This window comes from Ctenocephalides felis, unplaced genomic scaffold (genome assembly GCF_003426905.1).
Source record: "Ctenocephalides felis isolate EL2017-DRISC unplaced genomic scaffold, ASM342690v1 CF-g0.4_SCAFFOLD_03572, whole genome shotgun sequence".
Lineage (NCBI taxonomy): Eukaryota > Metazoa > Arthropoda > Insecta > Siphonaptera > Pulicidae > Ctenocephalides > Ctenocephalides felis.
In genome coordinates this window covers 1077761-1094302 of record NW_020539726.1, presented here as the reverse complement: position 1 = coordinate 1094302, position 16542 = coordinate 1077761, and the positions used below count along the sequence as shown (strand labels likewise).

General features: G+C 28.6%; 1 protein-coding gene across 1 annotated transcript in view; it reads right to left on the bottom strand.

Annotated features, from left to right (window-relative positions):
- Positions 1-16542, bottom strand: part of LOC113387880 (collagen alpha-2(IX) chain-like) — a 139452-nt gene that overhangs the window by 10680 nt on the left and 112230 nt on the right. The window contains exons 15-17 of the mRNA XM_026625268.1: positions 12662-12920; positions 5835-5944; positions 1518-1610 (exon numbers count right to left, since the gene is read on the bottom strand). Of these exons, the coding sequence (XP_026481053.1) occupies positions 1518-1610; positions 5835-5944; positions 12662-12920 (462 nt within the window). The remainder of the gene's footprint in view (positions 1-1517; positions 1611-5834; positions 5945-12661; positions 12921-16542) is intronic.

Sequence of the window (16542 nt, the reverse complement as noted above, 5' to 3'; positions counted from 1 at the left end):
TGAATAATTAAGATATCGTGAACACAAAATGAAAATAACAAACATTTCCTGTTTATGATATTTAATTGCATGTAAAATGTGTGCGTACGATCCATAATATTTTTCAATTATTTTATTTCTAAATCTAATTCTCTCTTAAATTCGCCTATTCTAACTATGTACTCCAACAATGATGTTAATATTCATAACTGTACCTCAAATAATCTCCATCTGCTCAATTTAACCTTTATATTTCTTTTCAAATGCGTTTTATTATTTTATCTTACATATTAATTAAATTATTACGTTCTGTATTATGCTATGTTGTGTTTTTAAGTGCATTATGTATTATACTACATATCTATATTATATGTATAATAATTGTATTTTTAACTTTTCTTGAAACTATTGTATGGGCCATGCGTTAAAAAAATAATAATAATGATGCGATATAATCTATACAATATAAACCTAAAAAATTCCAAAAAAATAATCTACGGATATCTTTGTTTCTGATTTAGTTAAGGGGGCGATTGATAGTATGATAACTCTATTATTAGGAGTTGGTCGCAATTGATATAAAATCATCTACAACTTTCTGAAATTTTAATCATTCTACGCATAATCAATTTTATATTTTTTGAAGTTCTAATTATTAAATCATATCAGTTGATTGACAACAATAATATAAATCAAATTCAATCAAATCAAATCAATTAATTGAAGTTAAATTTATATAGTAGGTACAGAAATTAACTCATACAAATTTCAAGAAAAAATATAGAAATCTCATCCGTAGATTTCAGGAACATACATTTTTATATTTATTGAATAACTTTTCTGGACCAATAAATTAATAATCTATCTCTAACTTATGCCGATAGAAAAGTTAAAATCTTTTGATGTTATTCAATTTACTCTACTAAAAGCTAATAAATATAACAAAATGTAGAATTTTACTGATGTCTCTATTGTGTCTTGAGAAGAATTTAATATTTTGTATCCACTTTTGAATTCACTTCGTCGTAACATGAGCTTTCAAAAAATATTATGAAATAAAACTTTCTATTTAAAAAACGTAATCTTTAGAAAAACACTAAAAAGATTTAAATTGATCTTAAATTTTATCATTTGCTATACTTTTATTATTAAAATATCTGTTCGCGTCATCTATGATTGCGGGAGTTACCTACAACAAGATTCAAACCTAAAAAACGCCCTCAGTTTTTGTTGAAACCCCTAACACAAAAGAAAATTACTAAATTGTGGTTCTGTTTAACAATAATTTCATTTATAAACTATATAATTCCAGAACTAACCATATTTTCTACTGAAAAGCAATAATCATTTCTTCCAAGTAGAACAATACATAATAGTTTGTATCATAATGACAAAATTGACAAAAAGTTTAAATATGTAAGTTGCAGTAAATGTTTCGCACATATATTAATAATTGTGCTTATAAAATTTGTATGAAACTAAAACGTATAATAATGAAATATGTCTGTATGTTAGGAATTTTAATTCAAATTACTTACCACTAAATATTGCCATCCTTTATTTACACGAACAAGCACTGCTTCTTCATCAACGACATAAGCTATTGTTCCAACAGGGCTGGTTGCCGAATTCTGTAAAGATATAATAATTTGGTAAAAAATCATATAAAATATGTCAGAGATATTTCGATTTAATCAATTTTATTGCAAGAGATAGCATCATAATATATAAAGCTACATAATACATTTTGATCATAATTTAATCATTTCCATGTGTATGTCAGTGGTGTTCCGTGTGCCAAAAAAATTTATATATATTTCTTTGAAGACATGAACACACTATACTCCTTCACGTTTAAATTCATGATTAGTATTATACCATCCGAATATGACAATTTCAAATCCAAGTCAAATAACGCAAACCGATTTTGAAAATTCTAAAACGATACCAGTTACGGATTGTTGAAAAAAATGTTTTAGACGACTTCAAGGAAACTTGGTATTGTGATAGAGTTCATGCTCTTTGAACAATTAAATAAAACGATTATAAATATGAGTTTAGTAGGTTTGAAAAAAAGCCTTTAGTATAATATATTCCTGTAAGTTAAACAGTTAAAGAAAGAAAAATATGATGAAAATATTTAAATTTCATATAAATCAATCATTATATCCATAAAATATTTCTATAACTGACCATTACTTGATACGAGGTCTGTTCAAAAAGTACCCGGAATTTTCGTTTTTTCAAAAAAATATTTATTTATTCGTCTACATTAATGTGGTCCCCTTCAAAGTATTCCCCCCCGAGATATAATACACTTATGCCAGCGTTTTTTCCAATTTTCGAAGCACCCTTGATATTCACTTTTTGATATGTCCTTGAGCACTCTCAGCGATTTTCTTCAATCGAGGAAAACCGCCGTCCTTTCATGGGTCTCTTCAACTTTGGGAATAGGAAAAAGTCACACGGAGCCATATCTGGTGAATTTTTGCACTTTGCAACACTTTATTTCATTTTTTACGCAAAATTTAATACAAATTCTTTGACTTTTCAATTCTTCCATTGTAAAAATCGCCGAGCTCAGAAAAACACGTCGAACCTTAGCGACTACCACAGACAAAGTAAACAGTGAATATAGCTGAAAATTTCATCATACTTTAGGGGCATGTATACCAACACAATAAAAAAAAATTTGACAATCAGACACTCCAGACCCGCGAAATTTAATTATTAGTAATTCCGGGTACTTTTTGAACACACCTCGTATATAGAATATACTTCTATAAATTTATCTATCATTTTTCTTATTTAATTATTTCATAACTGATAAATGAGATGTTTATTTTACTTCTTGGAAAAAGTAGTTACTATTAAAGAAGCGTATTGAATAACATTCTTGTTTGAATAACGAAGTTAAAATCCTAGTTACGTCATGTGTATATATTATATTCAAATTTATTATATATGGAACTTATGTATGGAGGATTTAAAGACAATTTGTAATATTTAACAATCAAATAAGGTTTGCACTTCGTTTTATGAAAATGTATCCATTGAAATCCGCAAGACAGTCCACATTTGTCGTTAAACCTAAATGAAAATTGTATTCAGAGCATTCAAATTTTGGAACTTTATTACTTATTTGCAAAGTTATCTCTTATCAGCAAAAAAATGCCTCAACATCTTTTCGCACATCTTCTACATATAAAGTTATATTTAGCTGGTTTTTTATTTTGCAATTGTTTATATACCTCTTTGTGAGTTTGATGCACTTTTTTCTTTTTCTCAGTATCAATAATATTTATTCGTTGTCGAGGAAATACTATTACATTTTCATCGGACTTAAAATCTAATAAGGAAGCAGAAATCTGCTGTTTCTGTATGATTTTTGAATTCATATTTTGGGTAGCTAACGTATAAATCTGATAACAAAATAAAGCTGAAAGTAAATGTGACGAGTGAATGTGACCTCAAAATTACAAGACTGTAAGGTTGAAGATCCGAGCAAATGTTATAAATATATTGATATTGCTTAGATTATTAATAGTAATTGAATTTTTTAAGAAAAGTTCAATAAATTGGAATATAATTTAAAAGTTACACGGGCCCATAGAGAGTTAAATGAACAAACTTTCAAAAACCTAAATATATCATATATATAATGGACATGTTTTGCTAGACATAGTGGAATAAATATATTTTCAGTACATTTCACTTTTAGAATCATCCGTTGACGTAGGCTTGATATGAGTTATCATATCCTAACTCGTGATGAGGGTATTCAAGTTGGATATGACATGAACAATTTACATTGAATGGGATTTCGCTGATGTTTTATTGAGGGCCAATATCTGAACTTGATTTGATATAAATATAGATTTCATGAATTTCTATAATTTTAAATACAAAAGCTTGACCTAGTTATATTTTAATTTTTGATGTAATTGATGTCAAAAGTTAAATAAACCATACTGAATCGAATCAAAATGTTACAAACATGCAATAAAAACAGTAGTGGTTCTTGTCTATCCATGAGTATAGATTGAAATATAATTGAAATTTACCTATCTATAAATCTATTCAGTAATTGCTATGCACATTTCTAGTACTTTTTTTTTTGACTGATAACCTAAGTGTTTCAGAATCAGAATACTAACATTCTTAAAAGATTATATTATAATCTTAGAATATAAATTTTATTACTAAAGAAATAACTTTTGGTTTCAATTTTGTTTGCTACATTTATTATGAGTTGTAGAAGCTCTATAATTTCTCTAGATCACGAAATCGCCAAAATAAGAGTTAAAACATTATCGCTTAATCTCCAATTAGTTAGTTATTTCTGTTCTAAATTAGCATGCCGACTTACAAATTCTTCAAAATTACGTAAATTAAAATAATTATTCAATAATTTGTAAAAGACAGCCTTTTAAAGTCGATCAATTTTAAATTCATTCTTTAACAAATAGTCTTTACTCTAGAAAAGTTTCGGCAAATATGCTATTATTTTTTACAGTGATTCTAGAAAAGTTAGTTATTCTCGGTTTCATTATTTATATGAACAAAAATAATAAAAATAAATGAAAAATGACAAAATTGTCTAACTGAAGCTTATTTTGTAGTATTATAGTTTTCTTCAACTTTCCGAAGAAGCAGTTTATGTTTTTGCCGAAAAATCCGAACTTCTACTTTTACCTTTTCTCGACATTTCAAGTCATTCCGAAACGATTGAGAAAGAGTATGTTTGTATTTGTGTATGGGCCATCTTTTGACATTCCACGTTTTCTGAAAAACGGCTGAACCGATTTCTTTTTTTTCAATATTTAAAGAATATTGGATTAGATTCTATTAGTCACGATTAAGTTTGCAAGACGATCGTCTAAGCCATTTATTTGAAATCATTAAAAAGTGCTTTTTTGTAACAAATTTCGAAAAAATCTTGCAATGTCAAGTTTTTGGATTTGTGCATAGTTTATAGAAATTATTTAAGAATTTTCTAAATAGATTTCTGTGTCGCTTAACAAACAGTTTACAACATTTTTCTAGTTGTGTAAAAATGTTTCGTTTCATTTGCATTATTGAATAATATCAAGAACTACGCACATGATATACATCATCGTGCCAGTGTTTTCTCATTCCATATGCTTGATAATTCACAAAATAATTAAGATCCTTATAAAAAATGTTTTAACGTTTATGAAGAGATTCAACAGTCCAAAATTGGTTAAATTATATGCATTCATTAAAATTTGGAATAATAAGCGGCACTTTTAAAAAATACAAGCTCGTGTTTGTGCATTATACTTAATATTTTATATAAGTAATTGCATATAATATAAATGTGTGTGAGATATATAAATTGGAAATCGCAATGTTTAATTTTTAGTGGAAGCGAAAACTTCGAACTTCGAAAAATAAACAGTTAAAATTTTTAACTAAATATCTGAATCTCAATGTCGGCTGATATATCAATTATTACAACTATCGATTTTTTTCCAACTTGCTTTAAGTTAAAATACCACTTTCAATTAGTTATTTAAAGAATTATGACCCACATCAACGTTTACATCATATGGACAATTGTCATAATTTTAAAAAAAAGTAAAACTACAAAAATCAGCAGCTAGACGCCGCGATAATCAGTACTGCAAGATTTAACAAACTGACTCACATGATATAAAATTCCAGCAAGTATTCGAAATGAATATCTCGATGATGCTCAACAAGAAGATTGTTCTATCAAAAACGACCGGCTAATTACATCTATGAACTATTTTCTCACATCGTTCTTTGAGAAAATGCAGTCTATATATAATTTAAACAGAATTCCCTCACATAGTAATTGTTTAACGTACCTGTTGCATGACGTCTTGGTTGGGAAACGTGAGCGCTCCGGGCACTATTCGGATGCCCCCGTCATCCGATGAGCCTGGAGGACCTGGTGGACCTGGCGGACCAGGAGGACCTTAAATGGAAATCGTAATAATCAAATAATATTTCATATATAATTTACATCTTAAATATATAAAAGTTTGGATATAGTAATTCGTAGCAATGGATTTTTAATATAAGGGGAAGTCCCCGAGTGCTAAAAAATCACTAATTATCCACTCTTTTGCCTGGGTCACACCGATGCTCTAAGCTGGAGCATTCATCATAAGATTTTCATTCTTTGACTAGAAAATACGAAAAATGGAGGTATGTAGTGACCGTTAGCACTCATACAGAACATAATTAAATAATTAGAATAAATTACATCAATTCTCACAAGAAATATCAATATGTTTACTTCCGGCGCTAAGGGACGACTTAGTGTCCGGTGCTAAGAGACAGACAATTTCGTTCATTTGGTGGTGCCTACTAAAATTGTTCAAAGTATCTAATAATATTCTACCATTTTACTGATAAAAATCAAGTACTACTTTTATTTTTGAATGCCACTAGAATATAAATGGATAAATACACTAGAATTACTTCCATTGATATTTAGGTGACGCCGTGTTTTTGAGCCTAAAACAACAAAGGGTTGCTCGCGCCTTGGACCTGTGTGCACCCCATGCCCCTTTTACTTTCATTTTGAAATAAAAATATTTATACTCGCTTAAATAATACGTGTTAAATAGAGTGTCCGGCTTTAGGTGCCGTCCGGCGTTACGGGACTTCCCCCTACTTGTCTATCGAAATTACCATGTGTAATTCAGAAAGTTTGATCGTTAAAACTAAAAAAACACACAAAATTAACACATTGTTACATCAAAACATTAAAAAAAACTTTGAAAAAACTAGACATGCTGACATGCGGCAACTTTCCGTACTGCAATTTAAAATTGTGAAAATTTTCTAATTTTTCGAAATTTGTTTTTTTTCGCAAATTTGCAAATTAAAATAAAATCGACTTTTTTGAAAAATTGTCTAATTTAAGTCGGTTGTTCCATAGTGTCGTATATATAGAGGAAATTTCAACTTTATAAGTGAGCTCTATTCATTTAAAATCTTGGTACGGAACCCAAAGAACAAAAAAAATTGAACTTATTATAAAATCTCTATAAAATATTTGATAATTTGATGTGCATTCGTCTAATAATCATTTTTTCTGGGTCTCCGAAAATGCTGGTTCTGCATTCACAAAAAAAATTTCAGTTATTCATTCCATCAATGTAGGTGAAATGTTCTTTGTATAATTAAAATTGGAAGCCCCATTCTATATCTTCGAACCAGGTTTAACCAGGTTAAACCTGATGATGGAACGTACCTAGTTCCGAAACGTCGTATTAAACATCTTCAAAAAACAAATTGTTTTTTTATTATTGGATTTACTGTTCGGAAAAGAAACAATCAATATATTGAAAAAATCCAGGACTTATCTATTGAATATATATATATATATATATATATATATATATATAAAATAACATCTCTAGTAAAATTTATATCTCAAATAATTAAAGGGGTAATTTAATAAATTAATATAATAATTAAAGGGGGAAAATTAATAAATTAATCAATAAATGAATGTAATAGTGAATTAATTTCAAAAGAATGAAAAACAAATTAATGTTGTAAGTTTAATTTGCGACGACACGAATTGCTGCCGGAGCGGCGGCATCCGAGCGGAACGGTAAAACATATCATGCCGCCGGAGCGGCGACATCCGAGCGCAACGGTAAATTGACTATGCCGCCGGCGGCATCCAAGTCGAAAGGGTTAATATTAGTATAATTGTTCTCATTATGTTAGTATTGTGTGTAAAACAATGAACAAAATACTATTTTCAATATACAAATAACGAATGAATGAATTTAACTAGCTGTAAGTGGAATTCTGTCTTAAGGCAATTAGGGCATCGTGCCTTAAGGCAAATTGCTGGAACTTCCCGTACCAAAAATTATTATTTTTTTAATAACGATTAACATTTTTGAAAAAAATTTACTTCGAAATAATTAGATTTTTGAGAAACTAGGAATATGACAAAAAATTACTTTTTTTTGAAAAAAAAAATTTTATTTGAAAAAAAAAATTTTTTTTTGAAAGAAAAATTTTTTTTTGAAAACGAACTATTTTTTTGAAAAGAAAAATGTTTTCTTCATTTTGACATATTTTGGAAATTCTGAACTTTTTTTCAAAGCAATCGTGCTGCTTGAACTGCATAGAGACGAATTGTCACAACGCAAATGCCGCGCCGCCGTCTAACGCATAAACATTGGTACGGAACCCATAGAAATGTAAAAAAAATTATACTTATTGTTAAAATTTCTATACAATATCTGATAATTTGATGTGCATATGTCTAATCATCATTTTTAACCGCCGAATGGCATTTTTTTTTACTTTTTTCATTAGATCTCCGAAACCGCTAGACCTGCCTTCATGAAAAATGATCAACTCTTCATCTTGTCAATACAAGTAAAATGTTTTTTAAATTATTCAAATCGGACGCTCCGTTCTCTTAAAAACTGAGTTACCGTTTTCGGCACTTTTTGCCCCGTACCTTCGGAACGGCTAGACCTAACTTCGCCAAAAACTAATCAGCACGTCTCCTTATCAGTACAAATCGAATGTTTTTTGAATTATTCAAATCGGTTGATCCGTGTTCCCGAAATCGTCGACGAAAATTTGTATCCGCACATACATACACACACATACATACATACACACACACACACACACACACATACATCCATTTTTTCTAAGGTATGCCAAAATGTTCAGAAACCTCTGAAACGTAAAGATATATAAAAATTTTCATTTTCGATTTTTTTGCGATTACTATAACTTACCCTACGGGAAGTTAAAAAAACTAGTGGTGCATGGCATCGTGCTTTAAGAAAAATTTCTGGAACTACCCGTACCAAAAATTTAATATTTTAAAAAAGATTTAAAATTTTTAGAAAACATTGAAAAATTAGATTTTTGAAAATTTTAAAATTTTTGAAAAAAAAAAGATTTTTTTTTAAATTTTAAATATTTTTTTATATCTAGATTTTTTTTATAAATTTTGAACTTTTTTGCAAAGCAATCGCGCTGCGGATAGACATTAGTACGGAACCCACAGATATGTAAATGAAATTTATAATTTTTACTTGAAATCTCTATAAAATATCTCATAATTTGATTGGCATATGTCTAATGATCATTTTTAACATTTCACGGTTAACGGCATTTTGTTTTTTGAATTTTTGAAATCAAATGCTGCGTTTTCTCAAAAACTGAATTTGCCAAAAACTAATCAGCATGTCTCCTTATCAATAGAAATCGAATATTTTTTAAATCATTCAAATTGGTACATTCGTCTTCTCGAAATTGTCGACAAAAATGTGTATCCGAACACACACAAACACACATCCATTTTTTCTAAAGTATGCAAAAATGTTCAAAAATGATATTCTAGATTTTTCACGATTAATATAATTTACTCTACGGTAAGTTAATAAATTATTTCAATACAATAAACGGGTGAAATGAGTTGTAATGTTGCCTTTGTACTAGTTGCGCTAATTATGAGCAAATGTTTATAATTTCAAATATCAAACAAAAATATACATAGCTAATTGGCAATTAATTAGTTTTATGATAGAACGAAATCATCGTTACAGTTCATTCATTTATGAAATTAGTGTAATCATTTCATGTAAATTTAAGGGCTTCAAACAAACTGGTATGTTTCACATGTATATTTGTGATCATGGTTATTGTCCGCAAGTCCATAAAAATTATACAAATATACGTTTGTATATTTAATGCGGAAATTAGTTGCTGAAATTAATCCCCTTTTGATGAATATACAACTACATACGCGGATTATATTTACATTTGCATATAGGTCGTGTACGAAAAATCATTCAGATCAGAATTATTGCACTAATTACTATAGTTGGAGTTATTTTTAGACTGGGTCATTATATTAGGATTATTTATGTTTAATTAACATATCGTCTGTCGCTCACAAACTTTAACTAATTTTTTTTTTTATTGCAAGGGTTTTGAGTTCAAGATACCTGAATATAATTTTGGGTATATGTTGTTCATTTATTTTGTAATATTTTATTAACTTCCTGTAGGATAAGTTATTGTAATGGGCCGAAAATCGAAATTGAAAATTTTTACATTTCTCGACGTGTTGAAGGTTTCTAAACATTTTGGCATACCTCAGAAAAAATGGATGTGTGTGTGTGTATCTATGTATGGATACAATTTTTCGTCCACGTTTTCGGGCGCACAAATCAATCGATTTGAATGGTTCAAATAACATTCGATTCCTATTGATAGGGAGATGTGCTGATTAATTTCTGGCAAAAGCAGGTCCAGCTGTTACGGAGATACGAATCAAAAAGTGCAGAAAATAGAAATAGAGTTTTTGAGTAAACGGAGCATCCGATTTGAATGATCTAAGAAACATTCAATTAGTAATGATTGGGAGAAGTGATTATTAGTTTTTGGCAATGGCAAGCCCAGCCATTTCGAGCTAAATGTGCCAAAAATGGCAGTTTTTGAGAGAACAAAGCGTCCAATTTAAATGATTCAAAGAACTTTCACCTTGTTTTAACAAAAAAATTGATTTTAGAAAAAAATAGTACCTTTTTTTAAGTTTTTTTTGTATATAGAAAATAATTCAGATTTTATTTTTAATTCTGACTAAAGTTCTAATATACTTTAAACAAATAATTTTAACTTTGCAATTCAGTTTATATAATTCTTAAAAATATTAGACAATGTTACAATATTTATAATAATCTATTTAAAAACATTCAGTATTCCTCGAACATTTCGTTACGGTACGGGAAGTTCCTGCAATATGCCTTAAGGCACGATGCCATACATCCCACTAGTTTTTAAGTTAGATTGAATCAGTTTTTCCACTATTAAAGCTTACATTAACCACTATAACCACTATAAAAAATTTCATTTAGACCAACTAAATCTTTGGCCAATTGTAAATGTGTAAACGATAAGAAATAATGAATTAAGTTAAAAAGTTACAAGAAATGAATTAAATTAATAGTTAATCGACCTTTATTGATGAACATTTCGGTTGAAATTCGAATTCAAGGTTACATACAATGAAATCTTTGTAAAAAATTATTCCCATAAAATTTGTTAAACAACGTAACTATTTTTTCGTAAAATCTTTGTAATATTTAAAAAAAAAACTTGGATCTGTTTTTCTTTTGGCTATTACTACTTACCTCGACCATGAGACAAAAAAGAACAGATAACAAATTTTAGAAAAATAGTAAAAGAACATATATCTATAATAATAATTTGACTATAAATTCAACTGAACAAAGTTAGATAGTTGTTTGTTTGAAACGTGTTATGTGTTGTCCCGTAACTTATTTAGTTCAGGCAATATTATTACCTAAAGTCAAATTGGAATTTTTGCCCTGACTTATTTGAAAATATGTGTCCAATAAAAATTTCAAATTTTCATAAAAACTCAAGATTATTAGAAGTGCAAAGGTTTGTAATGCTTAATGTAAATTTGACAGTAACGAGCAAACCCAAAAATCGTAATTCTGTCTTATTTATTTCCGTCAAGAAAATAAATGCATATTAGATATAAAAAAATATTTTAAAATATAAAAAGCAATTAATTTCTGTTATGTAGAATTTCTTAGTGTTGACATACAATGTAGACAACAAACTTATTGCTTTTACTTATAACTACAATTAAATACTTTGTCATCTTCTTAGAATGTCTGAAAACTCAAATTTATAGTATACTATAAAGCGGCTACTTAGCTAGATATTCGTTGAACATTTCTCTACAAACAACTTGTAAATACCTATTGATAAACTTGAATTACTCAGAGCAGCTTTTACATTTCTGAAACTTCCCAAGTCTCTCAATGCTTTCAATTCATCCAAACTGCTTCTTGATCCTTGTGCAGCGTTAATAAACATTTTGAAATTAACTCACAAATCAAGATATTGCATTTTATTCAAGGAAAATTTATGCTTATCTACATCATGTTTTCGTATATAGAATAACGATGCTTTTATAAAATGACCAAATTAAAATAACATCTCATGTAATCTCGTTAAAAGAAATGAGTTTTCAGAGCAGGATGATGAATTATGTTATAATTTGAATAATAAGTAACAGCACGTCAGCGTAGACAAGTGACAAACTTTTCCATTAAGAAGTTATAATTCTGCGCCAACAGTTACCATAATCAAAATATCTATATTTACATTACTAAAATGAATGATTCATAACAGACGGAAAACTATCCTGACTTTAAATCAGGTGTTAATCTGAAACTTATCGTTGAAATTAGCATAGAAAAACGTACGTCTACATTTGAGAAATTACAGCTGAGATATTGATTTATAAATTTTTCAGTTATAAATATTTCAGTCAGTAATAATTCATTAGTTTTATGTGATATTTTTAGTGAAATAATACCTTATAACGAATTCTCCATTTTTCATTATAAAATAATTAAAAATTTTGTATCAATATACCAGCAAAATCAAATCCGCACTTTACTTTAATTACAAATTAGCTCGAAGTGAACGTATAAATATTTTTAATGAACTTCGTCTATCACATATACAATAATTACATAAAGCAAATATTCTTGTTATGTGTATTTCTTATATAATGAGTTATGTGTATTTCTTATATAAATTAATGATGCCAACTAATTATTATAAAAGGTAATGATGTAAAAATTCTCACCTTGTCTTCCATAGCCTCGGTACTGTGGTTCACCAAATGTAGGTGGTAGTGCAGATACACCAGGCTCTCCCTTCTGTCCCATTAGTGAAACCCCGGGAGGTCCTTGCAATCCTGGTGACCCCTGGGGTCCTGGAGGTCCCGGCGGTCCAGGAACTGGCACATATTGAACATTTTCATTTGCATTACTTCCGGGCAGGCCATCTCTGCCGGGCAAACCTGGACTACCGTCTCTGCCTCGATCACCTTTCTCACCTTTTATCTGAAATAAATAAATATAAAATTATAAATAAAATTTGTAATAGATAGTAGTTTTTTCTTAAGATAAATCGGTTAAGCTTATCGAGAACAAACAACATGTAAATAATAGTGATATATATATTTTTTCATAAAAATTTTGGTATATTTTAAAATACTAAAATACTAGACCTTCAAAATGCTTAAAAATCAATGTAAAAATTAGTAATAATTTCAAAATAAAATTAAATCTAGTGTATAAAAATTCTGAGACTTTTAATATTATCTGAAAAATACCAAAAATTTTCATCTCTCCGTAGAATTATTCATTTAGTTAAAATGTTATAAGATTCTTTTATGACAAAATTTGATGAATTTAATATATATGATTCTTTTATGAATTTAATATATAAATTAAGAGAATTAAGAAAGTTACCTTTGGATGCAACGAATAAATTTAGAAGCTTATTTACATATTTATGTAGTTTTTTTTAAATAAACTTCAAGCATTTAGAAATTTATCTAATATTTATATTTATGTTTTAGTTTCTGTAACATATTAAAAGTTGTTATCATAAAACCTTAAACCAAAGTTAAAAAAATGTATATAATTCATTCATAGTCTATGTCAGTTTTTTTTATTAAAGACTGAGTTTTGTCAAAATCGCAGCATTATGTATGATAGGCATAAGGTTGCAATTTGATTTTGAGCAATCATACTGTCTAAGCGAAATAATTTACATCAAAACCCATAACACGTGCCAAACAACTATAACAGTATGTCCAGTAAAATTTCGAGTTAATTCCTAATTATAGGAATGTGTTTTAGTATTAATATTTTTCTAAAATTTGTCGAATGTCTCTTTGTCATGTGGTAAGCAGATTCCATACAATATTTTTAATTTTAAAGGGATTTAGGAATTAATAGCCACATTATTCAACCAATGCAAAATATAAACTTCATGGATACATTTTTACAGAGATAACCACTGTATACAACCTTGTTCTGGTATATCGTCACAAATATTCATCAGCAGAGTTCGAATAACAATTTATTTAATTTTTCTCTTATAAAATTGCTCCTTTTAACTAAATTTGCTTTATTATTTACCATTTTCATTGTTTACGTCATTCCCAGGGTAAAGATTCAGTTTATACTTTTTAGCCCACCCACGTGTAATAAATAACGTATTATAAAAATTTATATTAAGGTTTTGTAAACTAAATAACAGTGCTCACAACCAAAAAAAAAACTATCAATGGTAGAAAATACTCTTGCTATGGATTTTCATATATTGTCGATTATCTTCTGATAGCAACCTCATAGTAATCAAGGTGATTCCGTTACATGTTTTGCCCTCTACTTTCGAATTTTGTTGTTGAAAGTTCTTAAATATACTTGTTTTTAAGATATTGATGGTATACATTTTTACCCTCGGACCTTTAAGCCCCACTCTACCTTATACATGAATTCATTATAACATATGCTGATATTTGAGAACACAAGTCTTTACCACAATTATTTCAATTTCAATTTTTTTTATCTCTTATTGAAATTTGATACAGTGAGAATATTATGAAAAGCAATAATACACGCTTCTTGATTTGTATTACAAGTAACGACATAGATTTATACATAAAAAGCCAAGGCATAATTTAAAGTACAAGTGACATGCATAATACAAAATTAAAACCTTTTCTCTTACGAAACAATCAAATTATAAGAACAACTCTTATTTAGTGATATCGACACTATTATTATTAATTAAAGAAGTACATATTTGCTTTATACGTTTTTATTTATAAACCGTATTTTTGTTTTACTAATCTTCTGACAATAAATGATTTTATTTAAATTATTTGCTGTTTCAAATTAATCCTTTCGAATTCTGTACTTTTATTAGAAAACGTTAAATTGATGACGTTAGAAATTTCTCATAATTGAATGACCATAATTGAAACAAAAATTCGGAGACACGTAAGGGTTTACACCACTGTAAATTTTTCGAAATTTGGAGTGCCCATCATAGCGGATTTTCTATATGTTAATTTGTTCAACAGTTATTAAAAAATTATTTATTAATTATTAGTTATTTTCGTTTAAATTTCATGATTTTATATAAGTGCTCGCCGAATAAACAAAAATCGAAATCCGATTTCAAAATGTTATTTCAAATATACTGTAGAAAATTCGAATGAAATAATTGAAAATTGTTGTAGTTATTTTGCGTGCAGCGGAACGTCTCCAATTTGACACAACTCGCGGAAATGGCTGTGCTACCACCATTCTTAATTTTTTTTTCGCAATTATATTTTAATTTGTTACTTTAAAGTACAACTAGTTGGTATTGGTATTTAGCCTTGAGGCAAGTTACCAAGTAAATCATCTAGTTTTCATTTTAACAAACGTCAAAAAAACTACTCATTTTCTCAAACTTTGATAAATTTTTAATATTAAACTACTTGTCGCAAGGCCGCAATATTACAGTAACCTCTATAAGACCATGATATATATAGCCAAATAATGTGTAAAAAAATCCATAAAAATCGGCTTAATTTTTTTTTCAAGAGTTAATTACAAGAAAACGGCTCGGTAGATTTTCACCTAAAACTAATCAGCATCAATCCCAACCAATATCTTTCGAACAGTTTTTGATTTTTTAAAATCGGTTCGGTAGGATAAGCTTAAATGTGGACGAAAAGTTTAACACTTTTTTTTTAAATTACAAAGAAACGGTTTGGCAGATCGTCTCACAAAACTGACAAACGATAGTCTTCATCGAAATACATCAAATGGTTTTTAAATTTCTGAAATCGGTTCAGGCGTTTTTGAGAAAACGTCGATGAAAGGTCTAATTTTGACAAATGCCATAAAAACGATACCAATTTTTGCAAACTTTGACGAATTTTCAAAGTTAAACCAATTGCCGTAGGGCCGTACAAGTTTAGTATGATCTAGAAGACTATAATATCTACCGTCAAAAAAATAATAATAAAAATCGTCGAAAAATTTTTTTTTAACACTTTATTACAAGAAAACGGCCCGGCCGATCTTTACCAAAAACTAATCAGCACGATTCCCAATCAATATCTTTCGAACGGTTTTTGAATTTTTATAAACGGTTCAGAATTGCGGGCTAAAACGTGGACGAGAAATTTTTCACTTTTTTGCTATTTATAAAGAAACGGCTCGGCAGATCGATATACATCGAATGGCTTTTAAATTTTTGAAATCGGCCCAGCCGTTTTCGAAAAAACGTCGATTTACGGCAAAAAATCTGTTCACATACACACACCCACACACACACATACTTTTTCCAAATTTGGTCTCATTAAATTCAGAATGGCTTGAAACGTCGAGAAAACATAAAATTAGCGAATCGGATTTTTTTATGAAAACATAAACTTATTCGGGAAATTAATAAATAATTAGCTTTGATATCATGATTTCACTACCTTTCTTCCGCCCGAAATGAAATGATAGAAATATACGGTTTTGCCTGTTACAGGAGTGTAACCCCTTGAACAATAACTATAATTTTCTGTAGTACATAAATACATAAAGAAACTGTATCGACTCTAGATTATTATACCATTAAACTTTAGATAAATAATGATTTAGATAAAAGTTTTTAGATCAATGTATA